The 19970-nt window shown below is 39.5% G+C and overlaps 2 protein-coding genes across 10 annotated transcripts in view; one reads left to right on the top strand and one right to left on the bottom strand.

The window, feature by feature from the left end:
- PPME1 (protein phosphatase methylesterase 1) overlaps positions 1–12912 on the bottom strand; it is a 71069-nt gene extending 58157 nt beyond the window's left edge. The window contains exon 1 of the mRNA XM_014842097.3: positions 12545–12912. Coding sequence (XP_014697583.1) covers positions 12545–12645 — 101 coding nt within the window. The 5' untranslated portion in view covers positions 12646–12912. The remainder of the gene's footprint in view (positions 1–12544) is intronic.
- Positions 12913–13051: 139 nt separating this feature from the next.
- The window catches only part of C2CD3 (C2 domain containing 3 centriole elongation regulator), a 137123-nt gene continuing 130204 nt past the window's right edge, over positions 13052–19970 (top strand). For 7 of the 9 annotated variants that reach the window (XR_011495824.1, XR_011495825.1, XM_070490711.1 and 4 more), the window contains exons 1-3: positions 13052–13315; positions 16270–16539; positions 19355–19512. Coding sequence is in view for 5 of the 9 variants with exons in the window: in XM_070490711.1 (XP_070346812.1) it covers positions 13261–13315; positions 16270–16539; positions 19355–19512 (483 nt within the window). In the remaining 4 variants the exon portion in view is untranslated. The remainder of the gene's footprint in view (positions 13316–16269; positions 16540–19354; positions 19513–19970) is intronic. The other 2 variants (XM_070490716.1, XM_070490717.1) reach the window with 2 other exon arrangements.

Consider the following 19970-nt stretch of genomic DNA (forward strand, 5'->3'; position numbering starts at 1 on the left):
GCAAGAAAGCAGACAGAATACAAGGCTTTTTGATGTTTTGCAAGGGCTAACTAGAGCTGTTCACTCTCATAATCAATGTGTGTGGCCGGACTCAGTGATCAGAACTTGTGTAAGCTACTATTCTGCTTAGACAGTATCACAACAGGAAGAAAGCAAGCAGGTTTGGGGGCAGAGTTTAAAAGCCAATGAAGACCCTATAGAAGACTCTAGTGAAGTACATTTCAGAACCAACAGCTATATAACCCCCCAACCTGACTAACCTGAATGCCATGATGATCTAGAGTAAAAGAAATATTTTCATAGGCAAACAGCAAATATCTTTAGGTCAATTATTTTAGAGCCTCTTTCCAGTTATAACTTGTTTACATAGCAGCTTATTTAATTCCAACTCAATTAAAGAGACATTTGAGTATGCCCTGTATGACAGGCCCTGATACACACTTCCTGGGCACTAGGGAAATCAGCAGGCCAGAAATTCCCACTGATGAATAAAACTTGGTCCTTGCTCTCTAAGACCTCATGCCTGTGGGGAAATGGGTAAGTAAACAGTCACTGTATACTACAGCTACGACAGAAATAAGCCTAACACACCATGAAAGCTCATAGATGGGACGTCCAATCTTGTTTGGGACACTTATAGGGATGGAAGTAGGTCAGGGGAGGATTCACAAAGATTATGTCCAGTGTGAGGCTTTTGTTAAAGCAAACGCTACAAAAATTTGAAGTACTGGGCCAGCCGCGTGGCTGAGTGGTTAAGTTTGTGCGCTCTGCTGCAGGCGGCCCAGGGTTTCATTGGTTCGAATCCTGGGCACGGACATGGCACCGCTCATTGAGCCACGCTGAGGCGACATCCCACATGTCACAACCAGAAGGACCCACAACTAAGAATATACAACTATGTACCTGGGGGCTTTGGGGAGAAAAAGGAAAAAAATACAATCTTTAAAAAAAAAAATTTGAAGTACTATCCTAATTAAACAATGATTTGGATAGGGAAGAAGCAAAAGTACAAATCCTCTGATTACCAATAAAAGGTTACAATTTCCAAATATCCAGTGAAAAAACGTTAGCATAGAGATTCTCCAACCTAAAAATGGGTTTATATTCTGAAAGTTTGTAAAGTAGGTTGCTGGGAAAACTGAAGCACATTTCCTCTGATTAACAGTATTATGAAATATTGGTAGATTCTCTGGGTAGCTCCACCTCCAAGCCCATTTTGCCATAATATGCTAAAATGCTATTTGTGATGAAATTCAGCAAACAATATAGTCCTCACAAGAACATTGGTGATGGAATGTCTCTTAAAACTAAATACCAGCTCATATGCTGACTTTGCCATTATGTAGAGAGTTATTTTACTTTTAACTCTCACTTTAGGATATTGCTTAACTCATCTGATTGAACACCCATCCCTCCTCACAACCATTCAGTTCTTTTTTTTTTTTTTTTTTTGGTGAGGAAGATTGGCCCTGAGCAAACATCTGTGCCAATCTTCCTCTATGTTGTATGTGGGACGCAGCCACAGCAAAGCTTGATGAGCAGTGTGTAGGTCTGCACCTGGGATCCAAACCTGTGAACCCTGGGTCATCAAAGTGGAGTGTGCAAACTTAACTGCTACGCCACCAGGCTAGCCCCACAACCATTCAGTTCTTAGTGATTAAAAGAATGCTCCACTTTTGTCTCCAGGATTTTCTCCCAAGCTGCCAACACTTACTTTGCAAGTTTTGATGCTGGTTTTGGTGTTCACTCATGTATACAGGCAATGAAAATCAAGGTTAGGGCCGTTACCTGACCAATAGCAACTGTTAAGATACTATCATTTTAAATATGAAAAGAAGTATCTTAGAATTTATGAAATACAGTAAGTTCCCACTATATAGCTTTACAATTTAAATAATGACTCCACATATCTATCTTCTCTTTCTCCTCAAAAACAACTCTTTGAGGATAGTATCACCCACATCTTAAGAAAAGAAAGTCAAGCTTGCACCAATTAAGTAGTATGTAGTACAGCCAGGAAGGGAATCCTAGTTTGTTGATATAAAACCTATATTCTTTCTACTATAAGACAGCAGAAGTACAGAACTAACAGTATTGCTATGGGGTTGGCAAACTATGGTGGGCAAATCCAGCCACCGCCTGTTTTTGCACAGCTCATGAGCTACAAATGGTCTTTACATTTTTAAAACATTGAGGGAAGAAAAAAACAAGAGAATAATATATAAGGACACAAGAAAATTACATGAAATTCAAATTTGTGTCCACAAAAAAAGTATTGTTGGAACACAATCACATTCATTCACATACTATTTATGGCTGCTTTAACCCTACAACAGCAGAGTTCATTAGCTGCTACAGAAACCATATGGCCTGCAAAGCATAAAATACTTACTATCTGGCCTTTTACAGAAAAAGTTTGTTAATCCCTGGTATAAATGATAGGTGCTCCAAAATGATAGAAAATGGAAAGATGAGTGCAGGCAGGACGGTCAGGAAAAGCCTCAGGATCTCATTTTAAATAAATGTTGTGTGCCATGTGTCCATTAAATCAAATCTTATAAAAAACATTTAACTATGCTACTGTAGAAGACTCAAAGAAACAAAAACAAAGGCCCCCGCACAGTGGGACCTCCAATTTTATAGAGGAAACTAAAAAAAAAAAAAAATTACCATGAAATATAAATTATGATAATTCATTATGGTAAACACCAATTTAAATTACCACAAAAATTACCACAGATAAATTTGACATAACAATTTAAAAAATGCATTAACAAGTAGTAATGTACAAGAATTGGCAAGTGAGTGGAAATGACAAAAAGCGTTATAGATGCTAATAGAAGGGACAGAAGAAGTTAATGAGCTGGAATAGTCTGAAAGAGCTTCATGGGTTTTAAAGGACGGTTAGGACTTGAAAAAGTGAAATGGGAGGCACTGCAAGCAAAATAAACTTGGCAATTGGTAAGTGCCAGAAACATTCAAGGAAGTGACATTTCCTGGGACATGACTACAGAGAGCTTTTAACGTTAGCTTATAACAGTAGACTGCTTGCTCTAGTCTCTACACTTGGTAGAGTCACCAATGTGTAGGGAACTCCTCCTTGGAAAATAGTTTTTACTCTTAGAGGATAAGAAATAAATTGAGCAAGAGCAGAAAAACCCAATCCTATAAGATGCAGCTAGTCTGAAAATAATTGCTAAGTGACATTTGCTCTTCATACAGTAATGGACTTGCTTTCAAGTTTGGGGATTCAGAGAGGAAGAGATAAATTGCCAAATTTTGATAAAATAAAACCAAGAAACAGGCATAAATCTTTACATATAAAAGACTAATTTCAAGCACGAGTTTCAACCATATGAGTATTTCAAATTTCAAATTAAGACAAGGTATTTGTAAACAGATACAACACACTTTACCTAAAAGCTGTTGTTGAAAAACAATGTAGATTCTATTATTTTATGAAGTGGAACAGCTTTCAGAAGAAAGGGAGTATAGCTTAAGTTATGCCATCTTAATGGAACTGGTGAGGAAATAAGGTGGTTCTTATAGAATGAGGTAAAACAGGGTCTACAATTCGGGTTTCTCATTCAGTTAGTACTTAAGTAGCCAACGTGCTAGGATCAGGGAAATTAACACAATTCTGACCCTTAAGAAGCTCACGGTCTTGAGGAGTAGACAGTCGATCAATAATTACAAATCAGAGCAATAAGTTATATCTACAGAAGACTATGGGGCAGAGAGGATGTGCTGCTCGCCTACTATGGGATGATGCTTACTAGGAGATAATGACCAAAACCAACAAAACTATATAATCAACTGCTAAGGAAAGAAGGGAGGGGAGGGGAGAAAAGGAGGGAGGGAGAACAAGAAATAAGAAATATAAGTTGTATGTTTTTAAATGAATGTCTCAAATCGAAACAGACATAATACACTTCAACATCTACTGTGCTGCTTAAGTTTGTTAAGAGTTATTAATGAGTCACGAGCTGCACAGTAGCAGTCCTAGTCACTCCCGTCACAAATTCCCCACTTTAGGAGTCTTGGAGAGGAGACAAAATACTTAAGTTTAACTGCAGCCAGCTATTTAAATCAAGCTTTAAGAAAAAGAAAAAAAAAGTCCTCATTAGCAAAACTTTGAAGAGAATGGAAAGAAGGCAACCAAATGGCTTTTTGGGGGTTATGGCAGTTTGGAATATTCATTAGTAGTGATAACGGCAGGTTATCAAAGCAGCACACTTAGATTCTAAAAACAACTACTGGATCAGGTTATTACAGATCATCTAACCCAAATCATACTTTATGGAAGGGTACAATTAGATGTCTATTATGTATCAAGCAGTGTTTTGAATTCTGCAAGAAAAGTATCCCCATTTCAAAGATGGGGAAATACAGGCTCAGAAACGCAAAATAAGTGGCCCAGAGCCACTTTCAGTAGCACTGGAGCTTGGAGTTAAACTTAAGTCTGTCTAGTGCCAAAGCGTTCTTTCTACTACATCATGAGCGACAAGCCCAGAAAGAGGAAAAATAACTCGACTAGAGCCTCATGGCTTATTAGTAGCAAAGGCAGGATTTCCATTTATACCTGGAAAAAGTCCATGGCAAAGGATACACACAGAGGCACGGTGGAAAAGGACTGATAGTAGACAACCTCAGCCTTCTGCTATGGTTTGGAATGACTGGAAATGTCAACATAATCAATTATTCAATCTTCAAAATATATTGGTAGACTGTGTTTGGGACTGGTTGTCAATATTGTATATTGAAGACTAAGTGACGCATATAAGTGAACTACCCTTTTAATAGGACTATTAGTTAAAACTTTCTTCTCTAGAAGAAACTATTTCATAGCATGAAGGAAAAGTTTTTCCTAACCAACCAGAGGTGTTTTCTCAAATCTGACATCAAGTAATAACAAGGAGGGCTTATCAGCTTTAAAAAAAAACAAAAACAAAATCTAATTATCCAATTTTGAAGACACTAAGAAGAAAGATTTGCTGGCAATAAGCCTAGCAACAATGGAAAAATGGACATTTACTCAGAAGTGCTCAGGTCAAAGGGCTCAAACCTGGCACAAGGAGGAGAGGGAGAAAAGAAGGGTAGGAAAGAATCACTTTCTATACGTGTGCTGCAATGAAATCACTAGGAATTTGAAGTCAGAAGATCAGTCTCCCGTACTTGTTAATTTTGGGACTTGGGGCAGATGCTGTTTACTCTCTACTCCAGACATTCCTTCCCCACTTCCCATCACTCTCTATTCCTTAAGAGAATTTCAAATTGTTTTAGAAGTTGGTGGAGATCTCTTGGTATCTTTCCTTCAGTCTAAGGAAATGAATCAGAGTTGGTTTAAACCAGTCATAGTAATCCTGTTCCCTACTGCCAATGACTGGTCTTAGGATAGACATGTGAACCAGTTCTGGACAATGAGACTTAAGGGAAAAACCTGCTGGGGAGTTTCCCTTTCTAGGAAAAAAAAGACAAGCTTAGCTAGGAAAACACCTTTGCCCCTGTTCCTTCCTTTTTAATTGGAAAGACAGAATAAAGTAAGATGCAAGTGGACTTGCAGCAGCCATCCTGCAACTATAAGGTGACAAGCAAGAGAAGGAAAAGTCAACACTTCTAAGGATGGCAAAAGAAAGGACACAAAAAGCCTGGGTCCTGAATGATACAGCTGAATGGCCGAATCAACTCTGGAACTTCCTATTAATAATATCCTTCCTATTAATAAATATCCTTTTGGTATAACCACAGTAAGCTATTAACAGTAAATTAGATTATTTCACATTAGTCTGATATTGCTAATCTGAACTTTGGGAGTTTTGTAGGTTTAATTGTATTTAAATAGTAAATCTGTTGAGTTTTATAATTATATGAGTAATAAGGAATTTACTCTTATACATAAGGAATTTATCCCTAATTTTATTTTGTACATATTTAAGTAACATTACATTAAATATAACTTGGGTCAATACTTAGGATCTGCAATATTTTTCCTTCAAAAGGGATTCATACAAACTGAAAGACACTACATTTCTTCTAGGAAGACAACATCATAAAAATGTTTATTCTAAATTAATTTACATATTTAATATAATCCCAATAAAAATACTATGTGGATTTTCTTCTGGCATTAGTCTAGTTGATTAGAAAGTTTACTTGTAAGAATAAACAAGTAAGAAGAGCCAGGAAAATCTTAAAAATGAATGAGGGGGAAGCTATCTTTACCATCTACTAAAACATATTAATAATGCCTCTCTAATTAAAAGTGTAGTAGTGGCACATAAAAAAATATACAAGCCAATGGAAAAGGAAAGAAACTTCATAAACAGACCCCAATCTATGTGGAAATGTGGTATATGACAAAGATGTCATTTTAATCAGTGGGAAAAATGGCTAATTTTTATTGAGGTGAAATTCATATAATGGGAAAAGGATTTTTTTTTTATATACCTTTTTTTTTAAAGATTTTATTTTTTTCCTTTTTCTCCCCAAAGCCCCCAGTACATAGTTGTATATTCTTCGTTGTGGGTCCTTGTAGTTGTGGCATGTGGGACGCTGCCTCAGCGTGGTTTGATGAGCAGTACCATGTCCGCGCCCAGGATTTGAACCAACGAAACCTCGGGCTGCCTGCAGTGGAGCGTGCGAACGCAACCACTCAGCCATGGGGCCAGCCCCGGGAAAAGGAATTTTTAACAATGGTGTTACAAAAACTAGACAGCCCGTGGAAACATAAAATTGGATCTGTTCCTCACTTTGCACATCAGGATAAACTTAAAACGGATGTAAAAAATAAACCATACAGGTCCTAGAAAAAGACATATATGAATTCCTTTGTAACCTGGGAGAAGGAAATGTCTTTCTGTGACTCAAAATCCAGAAGAAATACATGCTGACAGATCTGAGTAGACTAAAATTTAAAAACAAAACTTTTTACAAGGCAAAAAAATATCATAAAGTAAAATGGCAAGTTGGAAAAATATTTTTAACACAAAGAGAAGATATTCCTAATACACAAAGAGCTTCAAAGAGCCACTTTGGAAAACAGTTTGGCAGTTTTTTAAAAAGTTAAACATAATTGGGGCTGCCACTGAGGCCGAGTGGTTAAGTTCATACGCTCAACTTCAGCAGCTCAGGGCTTCCCCGGTTCAGATCCTGGGTGCCGACATGGCACCACTCATCAGGCCATGCCGAGGTGGTGTCCCACACAGCACAATCAGAGGGACCTACAACTAGAATATACAACTATGTAGTGGGGGCTTTGGGGAGAAGAAGAAGAAAAGAAATGAAAAAAAAAAAGAAGATTGGCAAACGATGTTAGCTCAATCTTTAAAAAGCAAACAAAACATAATTTACCATACAACCCAGCAATTCCATTCCTAGGTATTCACCCAAGAGAAGCTCAAACATATTTCCACACAAAGATTTGCATGTGAATGTTCATAGCAGCATTATTCATAATAGCAAAAACCGGAAGCAACCCAAGTGTCCAGGAACTGATAAATGAGTAAATAAAATGCAGTATATCTATACAATGTAATATCATCCAGCAATAAAAGGGAATGAAGTATTGATACATGCTACAACATAGATGAACCTTGAAAACATTACACTAAGTGAAAGAAGCCAGTTACAGAAGGCCACATATTGTATGATTTCATTTATATGAAATCTACAGAATAGACAAATATATGCAGACAGAAAGTAGACTAGTAGTTGCCAGGGACTGGGGGAGGGGAGAGTGACTGCTAACAGGTAAGTAAGTTTCTTTATGGAACAACGAAAATGTTCTGGAATTAGTGGTGATGGTTGTACAAGCTTAAATATACTAAAAACCACTTAACTGTACACTATAAAAGGATGAATTCTATGGTATGTGAATTATAACAATTTTTTTAAAAAAATTAATAACTGGGGATGGCCCGGTGGTGTAGCTGTTAAGTGCACATGTTCCACTTCTGCAGCCCGGGGTTCGCCAGTTCAGATCCCAGGCGCAGACATGGCACCACTTGGCAAGCCATGCTGTGGTAGGCGTCCCACATATAAAGTAGAGGAAGATGGGCATGGATGTTAGCTCAGGGCTAATCTTCCTCAAAAATAAAATAAAATAAAATAACTAACAAAAACAGAAACACTAGGACTTAATTCATGTAGTAATACAGTATGCGACCTTGAGCAAATCACTTCACTTTGCCCTTTATTTCTCCATTTGTGTGAACAGCTCCTTACAGCCTTCCTAAGAGGCCTGATATCCATAATAAACTTAGCAAGTTGAATGAAAGACTAATTAGATATGAATAAACACACAGCTTGAGGGGAAAAAACTGACTTTATAAGAAATTGAAAGGAGAACTTCTACTTCATAAAGAATAAGCCTTTCTTACAGTTCTCAATATAAAATAATTTACTAGTTATCATTCCTTAAGAGCTTATGTGTCAGGAAGCATAGGTGCTTTTCTTGTATTATCTCACTCTAAGGTAAGCAGAAGTATCCCCATTTTAGACATAGGAAACATTATGAGAGGTTAAATGACTTAACCCAGAGTAAATACTCAAGCTGGGCTTCAAACTCAGATCTATATCACTTTAAACACCAATCCCTTTGCACCAGAATATAACAAGAACGACGATAAACTAAAAATCTGAAGTCTGGATTTAAATCTTGTTTCTGCCACTTAATGATTCTGCGATCTTAGGCAAGTCAATGAACACTTGAGTTTTCTCATTAAGAGAAAATATTAACCCTTGCCCTAATTTACTTCATAAGATAATAAAAGGCACTAACATATACATGTCAACTAAAACACCGTAGAAATCTAAGAGATAATTATAGAAATGTAGTACTATTGATAAACCAAAAACATGTTGAAAAATGAACGGTTTTAATAATCTATAGTCTCTCTAATGGTAATGGAATGTACTAGCAGTGATTTTCAAAACATACTCAAGCACACCAGGTGTTAGAGACTGAACATCTGTATCCCCTCAAAATTCATGCTAAATCTTAATGTCCAATGTGATGGTATTTGGAGGTGGGGCCTTTGGAAGGTGATGAGGTCATGGGGGTGTAGCCCTCATGAATGGGATTAGTGCTCTCCTAAAAGAGACCCCACAGAGCCCTCTAAGGACACTTCCAGAAGACTGTTGTCTATGAACCAGGAAGCATCCTCACCAGATACGGAATCTGCAGGTGATTTGCTCTTGGATTTCCCAGCCTCCAGAACGGTGAGAAACAAGTTTCTGCTGTTTATAAGCCACCCAGTCTATGGCATTTTTGTTATGGCCCCCCTAACAAACTAAGATACCAGTTGCAAGCAGGGATCCCAAATCAGAGTACCTCCAAAAGTTTTAATTAAAAAGCTCAAAACCACTGTTTTTGGCATCATCTACTGGCATCTATCTTGGAACAATAAAACCAGGATTTCAAGTCTTACCCAAGAAAAAGTGTTGGTGTCCTGAAAAGGGAATAGATTCTAGAGACTAAACCTAGATTGAGTCCTGGTCCTGCCACATACTAGTTGGGTAACCTTTAATCTCCAAGTCTGAATTTCCTTACTTATAATAAATTCAAGGAAATATCCACCTTGCCCAGCTATGGGCAGATTAAATAAAATAACACACATAAAGCTCCTAGTACAATGCATGGCATACTACACTTACTGAGAAAAAAAAAAGTAACTACTATTATTACATTATCCAGCAATACTCTGGCACTACTAAGTCCAATTTGGAAAACTAAATTATGGAAACTCAAGAAAAATCACAAACTCAAAACCACCCTAAATAGGCAAACACATCTACGTCAGGTTTAGTGAAATTGAAGGCAAGAGATTATGAAAAATAGTTGAAAGAGTAAGTCATATAAGAGACTGTCAACGGAACAGGCCCAGCTTGAGTAAGAGAGAGATGTGGGAGTGGAAAAAGATGGGAAGATAAGAAAAAACGCAAGTGTGTAGGAGAAAGAGAAGGATGCTTTGAAATTGGTGAAAGTGAGACTTCATAAATCAGAACTGATGGAGGAAAAAAGACTGAACCCCATAGTATTTGCAAAGGAATAAGATCCACAAATTAAGTATTGCCAGGATAACAACTACGAATCCAAAAAACACAATGGGTCTTAGAGTCCAGAGAGCCAAGTCCTAGTCCTTAGTGGCCCTACCACTAAGCTTCTAAGAGGGTGCCTTATTATGAGGAAAACTTGAGTTTCAGTTTTCTCATTTATTAAGAGGAAATACCGTCCCCTGCCTCCTAGTTTACCTTACAGAATTCTCTGAGTCTTAGTTTCCTTAACTATACAGTGAAGTGGCGTGATGAGATCATTTCAAAGCTCTCTTCCAGCTTTATGATTCCACAGGGGACAGAGTCTATACTATCACTAACATTAGACTTAGATGAAGCCCGCCTACGTTTCAACACCAAAGAAGAAAAGAAGAATAGAGGAAAATAAGCCACTTGAGGACCACACAAAATTCACCAACATATGCTTTTCTCTTCACCATACTATAAAGAAGCATCCTTCTAAAGAACTTTATTTACCAGGATAAGCAGTTAACCTAAATTACGAAGACCAAAGCTTCTACTTAAAGATGATAAATTATAACTACGCAATCTTCTAATCAGAAGATTTTCCCTTTATTTTCTCTTAGTATTTTTCTCCAGTTCTTCATCTTCAGATAACTTGTTTTGACAAAGTGAGAAGCTGAGTTCTAATTAAACTTATCTGAAGCACGTGTAGTCATTAAAAGCTAATATTTTTAGATATTTTTATAAGAGTGCTGGTATACTGAAAGATCAGATTTTAGTTTAAGAAATGCAGCAATTAAGACACACGTCAACAATAACTGCTACATTAATTTTATATTCTAGGTTAATTTTCCCCCATAATCTGTTATGGATCAGTTTCCAGATCCACCTTATTCATGTTACAGTCCTACCCTGCTGTCTTCCAAAGCCAAAACAATCTTCATTTTACCTTGTATGTAGCCTTCTACCACCTCTTTCTACCATGCATCCATCAACTTATCTCCTTCTGTCCACGTTTTCCGATTTTTCTACTGTGTACCATAGTCAGGCCTCCACCTCAATTCTTAGTTTCTTTCCTTGGTTTTTCCAATCATTCTCATCACTCCTCCACCCCACTGTTTTAATTTACAGGATTCTCCTTTCTCTTTGTTCCTAAGACCTACTTTCACAGTACTGCATCTCCTATCCTCATCTCCTTTTTGATCAGTTTTTGTACACATTACTTCTTCAGAATCTAAGGTTTCTCTTCTCTAGTCCTTATTCCAAGAATACCTACCAACCTATGTCTAGAATCCCAAACACACACACTTGACTACTTCATACCTAAGTATTCTTCCTCTTTTCTCTTTACAGCCACTAGAATCCTATCTGATACTACAAATACCACTCAAAACCAAGTGCCAATTCAATTCTCTCTGCTTTCCAGCAATTACCTCTCCCCTGTTCAACTCTTCATACTCTCTCTCCTACACCTAAGTAAACTCTAACCTGGCACAAGCCATTCAACAACCTAAAACTCCAAAAGCCTATCTCTTCAATACAGCTCCTCCTTTCCCAGTAAACAGTTCTCCCCAAGATATCATAAATAGCTACTCTCAATACTTCACTAATTCAGAGTCTTATCAAACCAGTACATAGCTTCCATTAGACCTATTTGCCCAGCAAAAGCCAACGGCCCAAATCTTCCTCTCGGAGCTTACCAGCCCTCACCTCTCGGCAGCACTTCGATTCACTAAACCCCATTCCTAGTCATTTCTCAATTTCTAGAGCCCATGGCCACTCTCTAAGCAACTCAGCCCTCTCCCTCATGACTCCTCCCCTTATTTCCTACCCTCACTTCTCAGCACATTCCTACTATCCTTAAAAGACTTCCTGGCTATGCTCTCCATCTTTCCTTAGGCCTGTTCCCCAAGCTTTCTCAGTTCTCCCTTGAGACCAAATCTCCTAGTCACCCCCTCATCTCCCTGAATCTGCCTCTTACACCTCTAGGAACTCTCTCTAGAACCTTCTGCTCCTAGCTCTCTTTCCTTCTCCAACTCTGCCTCAGGTGTTCTCTATTTCCCTCAGCTTTTCTCATATCTAGTTCTCACAGTCTTCTTACTCCTCCCAAATCTTTCCCTAGTTGCTCCCCTAAGTCCCCTCAACTTTCCTCTCAGTCACCCCCACTTCCTTCAACCCTCCCTGGCAGATTCCTCGCCACCTTTGTCTCGGCACTACTCCCTTTCCTCCATCCTCTTCCATCCCTTCTGCTGGAGGTGCCTCCTACCTCTCTTAAATCACCCTCTCAGCTTCCTCAATCTCTGCCTCATTCCCTTCTCACTTCAATACTATGTCCTCCAGTTTCCATAGACTTGGCGCCTGCCCTAGTCCCCAAATCTGCCTTCCACTCCATCTAAACGTCTCAGGCCGCTGCTAACATTCTCTCCTAACCGTAGCCTCCTTCGCTGTGCCGCTCTCAACGCCCAGAGACACCATCCTCCAATGGCCGGGGCCTGGCCTCCAGGGAGAAGGGGTACGAGTCACGTACCCCATTCGCATCTTGGCTCCGCTCTGACTGCCCCCGCTGCCGGGTAGAGGAGGGCGAGAGGGCAGGCGGCTGAGGTGCATGCTCTTCTCGAGGGCCGACATGAAGGGGAGGCCGCAGATAGTTAAAACAGTAGCCGAAGCTTCGTCCCACGCTAAGGGCGGCCCAACCGGTCACAGCTCGCTCCCCTAAGCGACGCCCTGTCGCCTTTGGACAGCACCCAGGTACCGGCAGGACCGCCCACCGCCCACCGGCTACCCCCCCCCTCCTCAGCACTTCCACCGGAAGTGCGCAACACCCCTCCACAAAGGAATCTGGGTAACGGAGTCAGCCCACCCCTCAGACCTCAAGCGGAAAACTCGACGATCCTCGCCGGAAAGAGAAACGCTCCTGAATACAATGCACCCTGGGCAATGGAGTTCTCAACAGACGTATCCCTTTGCGCTTGCGCAGGTGTAGGCGACAGCCTCCAACCCCTCAGAGGTAGTGTAGCAAAGCATCCTGGGTGTTGTAGTCTATTGGCGGGAAAGAGTCTTGGCGCCTTCTTTCTCACCACTTCCCAGAGACTGTTAGAGGAAGAGCCGCGTCTTCCTGCCTCCCAGGCTGCCCGGCGGCGCCGGTTACCAGGGAACGCAGGCGCTGTGGGAAAGGATGGCGGGAGGCTACTGCTTGGGTGCTGGGGTCGGAGTTGAGCTGGTGAAGAAGAGCTCGGGCTCGTCATGAAACAACGAAAAGGCCAAGGGCCTGGGGGCGGCCATTGCAGTAAGAAGAGAGGTAACCTGAGAGCCTAAAGGTCGAGGAAAGCGTAATAGGGCGGAGTTAGGGGAGCAGAGGGAATTCTAGGGAGACCCCCACACCGGCCTACGAAAAAAAAAAAAAGACAGAGAAGAGAGAATAACCAGGAATCAAAAGGTTAAAAGACAGAGCAGTTGGGCCACCAAAATGGAATGGAATGGAAATAGGGGCTGGAGAGGGGGGCAAAGAGGGCGAATAAATGTGGCGAGGTGAGGGCTAAAAAGGTACAGGTAGGACGCTTCTAGAGGAAGGGAACAAAAAAATTCTAGGTTTTAAAAAAAAAATTGAGATGTAATTGACATAACATTATATTCTTTTCAGGTGTACAACCTAATGGTTGGGTTTTTTATATATTGCGAAATGATCACCACAGTAACTCTAGGTAGCGTCCATCATCTGATACATGGGTACAAAAAAATTTTTTTTCTTGTGATGAAAACTTTTAAGATCTAGTCTTTTAGCAGCTTTCAAATACACAATACACTGTTATTAACTGTAGTCATGGTGCTGTACATTACATTGCCATGATTTAGGTGTGTTTTTGATAACAGTTAAATGTGTGTAGAGGGGTTGGATATGGCTTTGGAGGTCCACATGGGACTGGAAGAAACATAAATTGGTGAGGCAAGTATGTCAGTAATCCTAATAGGCAAAGATCACTTTTTTTTTTTTTGAGGAAGATTAGCCCTGAGCTAACATCTGCTGCCCATCCTCCTCTTTTTGCTGAGGAAGACTGGCCCTGAGCTAACATCCATGCCTATCTTCCTCTACTTTATATGTGGGATGTGTACCACAGCATGGCTTTTGCCAAGTGGTGCCATGTCCGCACCCGGGATCCGAACTGGTGAACCCTGGGCCACTGAGAAGTGGAACGTGGGCACTTAACCGCTGTGCCACTGGCCCCGCCCCCAAGATGACGTTTTATACATTACTGACACCCCAAGAACTAACACAAAGCAGGACTCAGTAAATGTTATTTGAATGAGCGAAGTGTGAGACAATCATGAGGCATGAAAGGCTATAAGCAGGAGTTGGGAAAGATAGTTGTGGATGAGAAAGGAAGAAAGAGGGGCATGACAGGGTGTGATAGGGCTGGGGTGGGGTTGAAGGCGTGAAGATCTCTGAAGGATTTGAGGTGATGGAAGAGTGTGTAGCAAGAGGATGTTATCAGGTTAGTAAGCTCGAGGAGAAACAAGCTCATCAAGAGAGTAGGAAAATGTTAGCTGCAGCGACAACAGTCACTCCAGAAACTCAAGGCAGATCAGGAAACTGGAAATTGAATCTCTACAGGGCTTCCTCAAAAAACAATACAAAATAAATTGGGTGACTCTGCCTTTTTACATTACAGGCAAAGAGGTATTAGGAATAGTAATAGTACATTAGGCCATTGGGTTGAGGACTGAAGCTACAGTCTGGGAATGAATCTTCTCCAAGCTGTTTAAAGATAAGTAAGGCAGTTTTGAAGTAGTGTCTTTCCTGCCAGAATGATGGGAGGATATGAGACAGAAGCATGGAAGTGTTCAATACGGGTGCTCCCTGTGTTAAACCAGTCAAGCATATTTGGTTGATAGGAAGAAAGTCGCAATAGAAATAACGTAAGAATATCCTTCTCGCTATACCATGTGCATATGCAATAATGTTCATATACACACCTGTGTATAAATTTTAGGTTGAAACTGGTTATCCATAAAGATTATGGTGGGTCTTTTCTCCACTGTAGAGAGCAGAGAGGATGTTCGCTTTAGAAACCCAAAGAATTAGTTATATACATTCCTGATCTGATAGACTCCAGTATATTTTCTTCTTGTGTGTCATGACCACTCCCCAAGGGAAAAGATAGAGGCATAGAAAGGTATGTGTAATATAGGAATGTTTCTTAAATCTCTACCAGGTCTTGGTTCTAAGATACTGTGAATGGAAGACAATCAGGGTCATTAATGGAAAGTTTTATAGAAAGTCATGAGTAATTGCCTCATTTAGATTTTGTCTGTCTGAAATCCAATAAATCTTATAAAAGCCAATAAATATTGTGAACCGAGCACTTTGCTAAAAAATAGTGGCAGAATAGGAAGTTGATAGTCTCTGTGCTCGTTGACTATATTGTTGGCAGGAAAGAAAAGACATACACACTTTAAGGTGGTCTTTATTGAAATGCTGAGTTGTACGGTATAGACTGAATCATTTGAGAGTTGAGTGAAGGAAATTGTTGCTGTTTTATATTTAGTGATGGTTTTTTTTGTTTTTGTTTTTGTTTTGAGGAAGATTAGCCCTGGGCTAACTGCTGCCAATCTTCCTCTTTTCACTGAGGAAGACTGGCCCTGAGCTAACATCCATGCCCATCTTCCTCTACTTTATATGTGGGATGCCTACCACAGCATGGCTTGCCAAGCAGTGCCATGTCTGCACCCGGGATCCAAACCTGCGAACCCTGGGCCGCCGAAGTGGAATGTGCGCACTTAACCGCTGCGCCACTGGGCCAGCCCTAGTGATGGTTTTAAAGTAAGAGAGTTAGGTAAAGATGACATAACTGTGGACATTGCAATAATCAAAACAACAGTACTTAGAAGAAAAATTTCAACTATTTTTGAGATTTTAAAAACCTATCTACTGTATCATTATGTTTGTATTTTTCAAATGGTACCTTTTAATTAAAGAGGAGTTGATATTAGCATGTCTTAAGTTGGTATGTTCTTTACTTACAAGAACCTGAATCAAACCCTAAATACTAATTAGATATCAAGGTGTCTTAAGTGACCAGGTAGGTTATTCTTTAGTCTGGTGTCCTAGTTATTTCTCATGTATTAGAATAGGTTGGGATAGCCTTCTCTCTTTAGAGACTAAAATGTTTTTGTGTGTTTTCATTCAAGAAGCAGATTATATGTTTTCCATGTATAGTCTAAATTTTGACTTAGTGTTCTTGGATTCCTCCACAGGTTTGAGTGACATTTCTCCATCTACAAGCTTACCACCTCTGGTTGAAGGCCAGCTACGCTGCTTTCTGAAACTTACTGTTAATAAAGTCATATGGAAGATCTCAAAGCCTCCCACTTCCGTTCTTGTCCGAGTGAGATGGTGGGGAGAAACATCGGATGGAACCCTCTTTTGTCCCAGGGACACACTGCAGACTGAACCAAAAGCTGTGAGAACAACTACACGTTATGCTATTCGCTGTGGTCCAAAGCAGTTTACGTCCTATCTAACAGGTATATTTTTGTCTTAGCATTTCACCCGCAGGCCTAGTAAGCATGTGGTTATGTTGTTCGCAATAGGTGTTATTGTGTACATAGTATCTGTGGCATTGTTAATTATTGAGGAATCAAAAGAGGCTTTATAATAGCCGCCATTTATTGAGAGTATACTATGTGCTAGCGGTTGATACATGTTATTTCTAATCCTTAATAACTCCGCAAGATAGACATTTTCTCTGTTTTGTAGATAATGAAACTAAGGTTCAGAGAGATGAAATGAATACTCTGTAAGGTTATATAGTTGATAAATGACAAAACTAGGATTTGAACCCACTTCTGTCTGACACCAAAACTCATGCACTTTTGACCACATCATACTTCTTTAAGTAGTAACTGCAGCCTCTGTTCTGGGTCTTACTTTCCTTATGCTCGAGGATAGAAGGTATAGATATAAAATTTACTAATAGTACAAGATAATACATGCTAAATGCCAAATGAGTGGTTAGTGAGTAAGTAATACAGGTTTGTAGAGAAGGGAAGGATCCTCTACAGGGATCTACAGGATCTACACGTGCTAGACGTTGTGCTAGGCACTATGGGGATTACAAAAATGAATTTAAAAATTTAACCAGAATGGCATCTAATTCTAGCTGAGTCGACAGAGAAGTTTAGTTGCAATAGTAGGTAGAAAGTGATAAGCACTAGTAAACGATACCCACCCATAGATGCTCTGGGTATTGTACACCTAAAACTTAAATCCTTAGGTGGTATTTATATAATTTAACAAATGAAGAGTTATTAGAAATTCCTCAGTAGGAGAGAAGATATCTACTAGTATGATAATCAATAGGTCAGACATTTATTTGAGCATCCTATGGGATAATACAGAATGCATTAGGCTTGGCACCTGAACTTTAGGTTGGTGTTGCTATGCTATACTGCCTCAGGAAATAGATCATAGGATTCTAATATATCCCTCATACTCTCTTGCATCTTTCCTCCCTTCCCTTTTATCTCTTTATGGGAAATAGCCATGAAAATGTTTGGAGCATGGGAAGGTTAGAGTAGAATCTAAGAAAATTTGGATTCCTCACTGAGCCTCGCCACTTGATTTTTGCCTCTCTTATAATCAGATAGGATTCAGTCAGTAGGAACATGAAAGGCATTAGGGGTGGGAATAATGCTGGACAACGGGGATTCTAAGTCCACAGCAAAAGTGAAGGATAGAGGTCAGAAGCCCATTAGGAATTAAGTTTTTTCTCTCTAGAGGTAATAAATAATGAAGCAGCATGGAGTTGTGTTCTTTATAGTTGGGTGGAACTCTTAGCCTAGTTTTGTCACTTTAAAGCTGGGTGAACTTAGGAGTGTTACATTACCTCCCTGAGCCTCAGTGTTATCCTTACATGGAGACAGAAACAACTATGTCATGGAGTTGTTAGGAGAATTAATGAGACGTGAAGAGCCTAGCTGTTGGTAAATAGCCAACAAATGTTGGTACATTTCCTTTATTCTGCATACGCACATCATTTTATAGTCTACAGAGCACTTTCATCTCTTAGCTCATATGATTTTCAGATAATTTCCGTGAGTAGGTAAGACAGGGACTGTGGTATGTTAAGTAATTTGCCTAAAGTCATATAACAACTATTAAGCAACTATCATGTGAGAGGACACTGCTACGTGTTTTACTTGTAATACCCCCGTTCCTCTCACAGCCATGATGGGGGTATTATGATGCCTGTTTTGCAGACAGCTGTGGCTTACACAGACATAGCTTGTGAATATTGGAGCCATGACACAATCACAGGTCTTCTAAGTCCTATACTCTTTCCACTACAGAATTGAACAAATGGTGAAAATGAACCATTTTCTCAACTTTGGTAAGAAAATATTCAGAAGTTATACTGTCCGGAAATAATCTCAGAGTCCATATGCATGTATTTTATTTCTCCTGCTGTAGATTAGGACCATGAAGGTATTAAGTCTGAGCAACTAATTCTAAGAATACAGTTAAGGAGTTTATTTCTATTCTTCTTAGTTCCAAGTGCTCTGAGTATTTTAGTGTTCCAGATATATAACCTGGGAGTAAGCAATTAGATACTCCTGGGAGGCACAGATAGACCCTTGCATCTATATAAGAGAAGCCCTTTGTCCAATTCCAAACTAGAAATGGTGAGAATAAAAGAACTGAGAATTGTTGCTTTTATATTTCAAAACCAAAGCCTGAGCTCTTGCCAAATGTTGAAAAAATACTCTTTTAAAGGTATTTTCCTTATGCTTGATATGCTTAAAATTTTTATTCAATGTAATTTTTTTCCTCCATGCAAAGTATTTTCATTCTTCTTTAAAACTTTATTGTTCTTTTGATCTTGGGTTCACTCTTCTGTACCACCAGATTGATATGATAAGTGTGTGATCTATTTGAAAATAAAATAATTTAAAAAAATTTTTTCCAATTTAGAAGCTTTTCCTATTTATTTATTTATTTTGGTGAGGAAGGTTGGCCCTGAGCTAACATGTCTTGCCAATCTTCCTCTTTTTGCTTGAGGAAGATTGTCCCTGAGCTAACATCTGTGCCAATCGTCCCCTATTTTTTGTGTATGTGCTGCCACCACAGCATGGCCTGACAGCGATATGTAGGCCCACACCCGGGACCTGAAACCATGAACCCCAGGCCACTGAAGCAGAGCACATGAACTTAACCACCATACCAGCCCCTAAAGTAATTTTTTTCAGTAATAAAGTTTTCTAACATATGTCCCATCCCCATTTCCTAAATAAATAAAGTAAATGAAAAATATCTGTTTATGTTGTAATTGTTTTTGATTAGATATGGCTGTGCTGGTGCTGGAAGTAATCACCAAACTTGATCATCTTCCAATTGGTAGAGTTCAGATCAGTGGACTAGCCCAGCTTTCTCCAACCCGTCACATCAATGGATTTTTTACCATTGTTTCACCAACATCTAAGAAACTTGGAGAACTCCAGGTAAAATTATTTTAATTCTTTGCTGCGTAAAATAAACTTTTTGGGCAAAAGTAGTTGTCTGTTTGCAGAATGGATAGGCACATGACTCCCGTATACCTAATTCCCCCTCATGCCTTTGTTCGTGTTTTTACCCACAGACTATAACATACCTCTGTTTTCCACTTATCCCAAATCCTCTTAGTACTTTCCTGCCCATCTCAAGTTCCAAGAGTCCTTCGCAGCTCCTACTGTACTCATTCTTCTCTGTACTCTTTATTAAATTCATAACAACATTAATTACATAATCATTGTTCAGTTATAATCCTACATAGTCTCTAAAGTTATGTATTAATAGTCTGCCTTTAATTTCCCTTCCTTCTAGTTTTTTTTTGGGAAGATTAACCCTCAGCTAACTACTGCCAATCTTCCTCTTTTTGCTAAGGAAGACTGGCCCTGAGCTAACATCCATGCCCATCTTC

The sequence above is a fragment of the Equus asinus genome, chromosome 20, assembly GCF_041296235.1.
Source record: "Equus asinus isolate D_3611 breed Donkey chromosome 20, EquAss-T2T_v2, whole genome shotgun sequence".
Classification (NCBI taxonomy): Eukaryota; Metazoa; Chordata; class Mammalia; order Perissodactyla; family Equidae; genus Equus; species Equus asinus.